The 5,740-nt window shown below is 30.5% G+C and overlaps 1 protein-coding gene and 1 pseudogene across 1 annotated transcript in view; both read right to left on the bottom strand.

Moving 5' to 3' along the window:
• Positions 1-1,570, bottom strand: LOC110033406 (annotated as a pseudogene).
• A 775-nt stretch (positions 1,571-2,345) lies between these two features.
• Positions 2,346-5,740, bottom strand: part of LOC110033405 (putative DUF21 domain-containing protein At1g03270) — a gene marked incomplete at its 5' end in the record, with an annotated part of 3,737 nt that continues 342 nt past the window's right edge. Inside the window, 4 exons of the mRNA XM_020737372.1 lie at positions 2,346-2,417; positions 2,996-3,082; positions 3,798-3,881; positions 5,653-5,730. Of these exons, the coding sequence (XP_020593031.1) occupies positions 2,346-2,417; positions 2,996-3,082; positions 3,798-3,881; positions 5,653-5,730 (321 nt within the window). The remainder of the gene's footprint in view (positions 2,418-2,995; positions 3,083-3,797; positions 3,882-5,652; positions 5,731-5,740) is intronic.

The following is a 5,740-nucleotide window of genomic DNA, read 5'->3' as shown; positions in this document are numbered from 1 at the left end:
CTATACAATGTCATAGCTTCTTTCATGACTTCCACTTGAGAAAAAAATTGTTCCATTTTTGTTTTTGCTGGAAGGATGAGTGCAGATGTAATCCCAGAGATCAAAATCATTAATAACCTGCAGATAGGCATGACCAGCAAGATCACAACACATTTAGTACCAAGTCCTTCAAAGGCCTTACTGATAAGTTTCCTAAAAGCGTGCACTTCTCAGGACACATTAGATGTACCAATAAATTAAGCACACTTTAAGTGAATTAAAGTAAAATTAATTCAATAAATCATCTCTCTATAATAGAAACATAAAATGTTTTTATTATTTCAATTTTCAATGCAAACTTAGAATAACATTTAAGAATTTGTAACTAGTACCTATTAATTAGCAAAATCCCTGCCATTAAAGGTATAATATGAGATATTACTTACTGTTGATTTTTAATTAGTTAAGCTCCTAATTGATGGGCTTGTGCAATTGAAGATGCAGCCACAACAGCAGCCACACGTATCCTGCAGTTAAAAACATTAAACTTACAACACATTTCCAATTCAAATTATTTACCATTTGTGATGAATGAAACATAAGACAAGAGAGAGAGAGAGAAAAAAAAATTGCAATCACCTTTTGTGAACATCAGCATATTCATTAGTTTCATCAACAATCTCATCCTACACAACAAATACATCTGTGATCAACATAATAACAATAAATAACTCACATTAAATATAGATTCTTCTCCAAGGAAACCATGCCAAACACAAGCAAGAATGCGACAAAACCACGAATATTCCAAGTATTGACAATCTGAATATAGTCGAACAAATTGCAATACTCATTTAAGTAAGGCAAGGTCACAAAAAATATCGAACAAGTGCTAACATACAAGCTAGAATCATACCAACTCATGACAGTTTGAATGATGTTTGAATGATTATGGTTTAATAAATGATTATGGTTTAATAAGGGCAATTGCTAGAATCAATAAAAAAAATGATGGAAATGCATCATAGACTTACCAAACGACTCATAAGTATTGAAACATTAAAAGAAATGAGCTGCATGTACCTGAAGGAGTTCTTCAAACACATCCTCAAGAGTGATGATGTCGATAACCTCTCCATCTTCAATATCCTCTGATGTAAGACCCAAAGTGGGGTTGTTACCATTAGCTTATTTCTCTGGACCCTTATCTATGTCCACCATAAAAGTGTCATCCACTTTTGATAGTAAAGAAGTTGTCAACTTCGATTCGTCAGAAGCTTTTTTATTTTCTTCAGACTTGTTCTCTTATGTGGGAGGAAAACTCCATGTTTTCACTTTAGTCTTGACAACAACAGCTATATGGCTTCTTCCCTTCTGAAAATCAATTAATATATCATATAGAGGCATGTCTGCTGGGACCCTGACAAAATTTTAGGCATAAGAAAATTATTTGATAATTATCATAAAAAAGAAAAAAAAAGGTAAATTTGAGAAACCTAGGAATTCTTCTTATGGAAACAACACTAACTGGCGTCTCTGCCTCAGCACGAATAGTGAGAAGACTTCTCACATGCAGAAGGAACTTACCAAGTTAAAGAAGCCCAAAAAATGTACCACATGCATATCTTCTGCTGAACAAAACAAGAAAGAGAAGTATAAGAAGCAGACGATCGACACCAACCAGTAGAAAGCCAATAATGTTCCTTGGGTTTCCTGAATAAACAGGGATTCTGCTGTGGCCTCGGGTTAGAATTTTGCTAAAGGATTCCTGTAAAAAAAATAATAAAAAATGTCTTGGGGTCTAGAATTTGCTAATGCAAATCTACAGTGAAGAAAAATCATACACACATTTAAATTCTTAAATAACAAACTTTTAATTTAAAGAATCTCACTATTGGGATGAAAACTAACAACACAAAGAAAATTGTTTAAATGATAATTTAATAGTTATTTACTAGAAATACTGCATAGAAATTCAGGCTTAAAAATTCATTCAATCAATTGAAATATATACTGTAATAAAAAAATGTATATTACATTGAATCTGATGAAATATTAATCACATATAGAAGTTTAAATCGATATTTAGAGCACATAAATAAATTAAATAAAAATAGATTACCAAATCAAGTTTCATGCTAGTACGAGACATCTCACTAAAATATCAAGCTCCAAAAGGATAAAAAATAACCATAATTTACATAAACAATCAATATATTATGAAACTTTATTTTATGAAACTTCGAATTTTAAATATTTCCAACAAGATACGAAATGCAAAAGTTCGACCATCATAATATAGGACTTCAACATCAAACTACTCTTACAAAACACTGAATAAGTAGAGATATTGCACAAGATTCGCCTCACCAATCCAATTTGGAATTGACATCTAATGAGAATGTTGATTCAATTGGTGTCATTGCTTCCTCAGCAGTCTGTGCATTAGAAAAGAAATCTTTAAGAAAGATATTCATAAGAGAGGATATAAAATAACAAAAAACATCAATTGACAGAAGCACTAATAAATGAATACAAATATGAGACAAATTTTATGCTACAAAGAAATCTCAGGCAGAATTGACACTATAGAGTTTATTTATGAACTATTAAAAGTGGATGTCCAAAGAGTGTAAAAATGTACAAATTAATTAGCGTCAACAATACAGTTCATCGACAAAACTAATTTACAGATAAGATTTCATAAAAAGTAAAAAAATTCATTAACCACTACTTCAAATATGGAAAAAGAGATTCTTAATTTTTTTATTAGTTTTTGTCTTATCATTTAAAAAAATTGTTATAACACACATTCTCTGTCATATCAAAAGCACCACTTATTATTGTTGTTTCAACATGGGTGAGATCCCCACCATTACCAGCCTGAAATTTTAGCACCACAAGAGAACACAATATCAGTGATCACATATGTTGATAAAATTAGTAATTATAACAAATAACTTTTTAAAGGGACAATAGTCTTAAGTTTTTTTTTTATTTTGTGAAATTAATGTACCTCTTTGCTATGAATAGAAATGAATGCCTTAAATTGAGCACGCCTAAAAAGTGACAAATCAGCATGTCCAAGCGCACAATCCAAAATCTGGCACGATGTTAACAAGTTAAAGATGAGCTTGCTCAAGCCTTGCTTAATAGAATTATGTAAAAATGTTTCTAAAAAGCAATGTGAAAAACAGAACAAAACATGTTTCTAAAACAAGAAATCTACATTGGCAGTGTTGTGTCTAATAAGAAAAACTAGTCAAGTACAAAAAAAAATAAAAAAAATAAAAAAAAACCTAAAAGGATCATGCAAGGCCTAAACTATGATTTTTACATGCATGCCACACAATCTCATGTACTGACATATCTAACACCTAAACTATGACTTTTACATTTATGCCACCCAAAACTTTCATATCAAAACTTTCATATCACCAAAACTTTCATATCACATAAAAAATACCAAAATTAAAACTCTTAAAAAGTGAAATACACCATTTTCTTGAAATGATAAGGTGACATATATGTAAAAATTGAGGTTAAGTTGTTAGATATGTAAATACATAAATATTGACTGGTATTCTTGTAAATCTTCCATGATTCAAATACGATAAGCTACGGGGTAGCAAATGATCATTAAGATTCACACAAGTCATACAAATTTTGCACCCACGACCAAGCCATATCTTGTACATATGGCTTGTAGAATAACCTGCAAATAGAAATATAAACAAACAATAATGTCTAGGCTAATAAACGCATGCTAAGAAATTCCAAGCTTTGAAAAACTGCAATATAAAAGGGGAACAACATACCTCTCCAAAAAACAGAACGAATGTTACCGACAAGATAACTGCGGCAACTGGATTAAAGATTTTATCAAGAGATAAAGGAAGGGCCTGTATTCGCATGTAATTTGAGAAACATAATGTCAATATGAAATTATTGATGACAAAAACTTTGAGTAAATGAGATTGAATAAAAAAGAATAATTCATAAAAAACGGACTTTATAGGTGGGACAAAGGTGATTATGATGAAAATGTTAGTTCAATAAGTCAATGAAGAAAAGCTGGATCAATTTTGAGAGAATCCATAATAAAGATATTGAAAGAATGTTTGAGAGGGGAGTAGCTATAAAGACTCAATGAAAACATTATGAATAGTTACAAGTTTCATTTACTAGACTTCTAAATTAGTTTGTATACAAAACACATTAATAAAACGGGCAGAAAAAAGCGTTTTCAGCTGATTAGAATCAAAAGGTTAACCAAAGGTATTTTATAAAGAAATCTTAAAGAAAATATTTGTACTAAACATGTATCATATATCTTGTAACACTTACAAACAACAAATGGACAATGGGGATTCATTAAAAACCAACATAAATAACTGGAATAATGCAAATGATGATGATAAGTCTAAGGCGGATAAAAACATGTAGTCATTTTTCAATTTACTTACCTAAAAAAAATCCACAATAACTAACAATAAGCTTACTATATTGCCTAATCCCTGATTTTTCATCACCATCCGTGCTATGATTCAAGATTCATTAATGTCATCTTTTCAATCGTTATTCACAATTCACTATTTTTCATGTGTTTTTCAGCTCATAACTCTAGAAGTGTTATAATGATAACCTACCTAAAAATAGATTGTTCATCAAATGCTTAATCAAATTCTACATGATTCACACTCATCCTTGATTCTTCATTGCAATCTCATTCGTATATTTCAAAACTAGGTCCATCTTTTCACTATTTATTCACTTTCCTTCAATGTCCTTTTCAGCACCTAACTCAAGAGTTATGATGATAGTCAGCCTAAGAACAGATTTTTCAACAAATGATACCTAATCCCAGTTTGGCTTGCAATAATAATGCCTAAACTTCAGATTTTACATTGAGGTAGAAAATCTATTACTTACCCAAGCACAACCAGATGAATCTTTGATGTCATGCCTAGCAAAATTCATCTCTCTAAACTATAATGACATGAATGAGACAATCTATAGGCACCATAGAAGAAAAAAAAATTTTTTTTTTTAAATATAATTAGGAAGTTTTACATCCATACCACTCAATTCCTAATTTATTTACAAATCTAACTCCTAAAACTCAACTTTTACATATATGTCATCTTACCTCTGTATAAAAAGGTTCATCTTACCTCTGCATAAAAAGGTGTATTTCATCTTTTAAAAGTTAAAATAGTGGTATTCTTTATGTGATATGAAAGATTTGGGCCTCTTAATGCAGAAAAGTAAAGTTTGGGAATTGGGTGTTATCTATGTAAGTGATCCTTATAATTATTCACAAACTTAATACTTTTAGGATTTAGAATACATATCAAACAAACAGATTACAATGAAATCATAAGCTTCAGAAAGAAATAAACAGTTAAAACTGCATATAATATATCATCATCAAAAAATTTTCATGAAAGACAAAATAATGCTAAATATAAATTATTGCATAGAAAATATATTCCTTCCTGCTGTGCAATTAGTGCAATATCTGACTACATGCCTAGCAAAATACATCTCAATAAAAATAATGAACAACCTAAAAGTATCACATACAAGTAAAAGAAAAACAAATTTCACGTATATGATTATTCACCAACTTAATAAACAGTTCCGCCAAGCTAAGAACATGCAGATGCATACCTCCATGGCAGCAGCATTACACAGTAGCAGAGTCACCAGGACATGGTGTTTTTTTCTTAACAACAGGGAGAATGGTGGCTGCAACAAT

The sequence above is a fragment of the Phalaenopsis equestris genome, unplaced genomic scaffold (genome assembly GCF_001263595.1).
Source record: "Phalaenopsis equestris unplaced genomic scaffold, ASM126359v1 Scaffold001173, whole genome shotgun sequence".
Lineage (NCBI taxonomy): Eukaryota > Viridiplantae > Streptophyta > Magnoliopsida > Asparagales > Orchidaceae > Phalaenopsis > Phalaenopsis equestris.
This window is presented reverse-complemented; position numbering and strand designations above follow the sequence as displayed.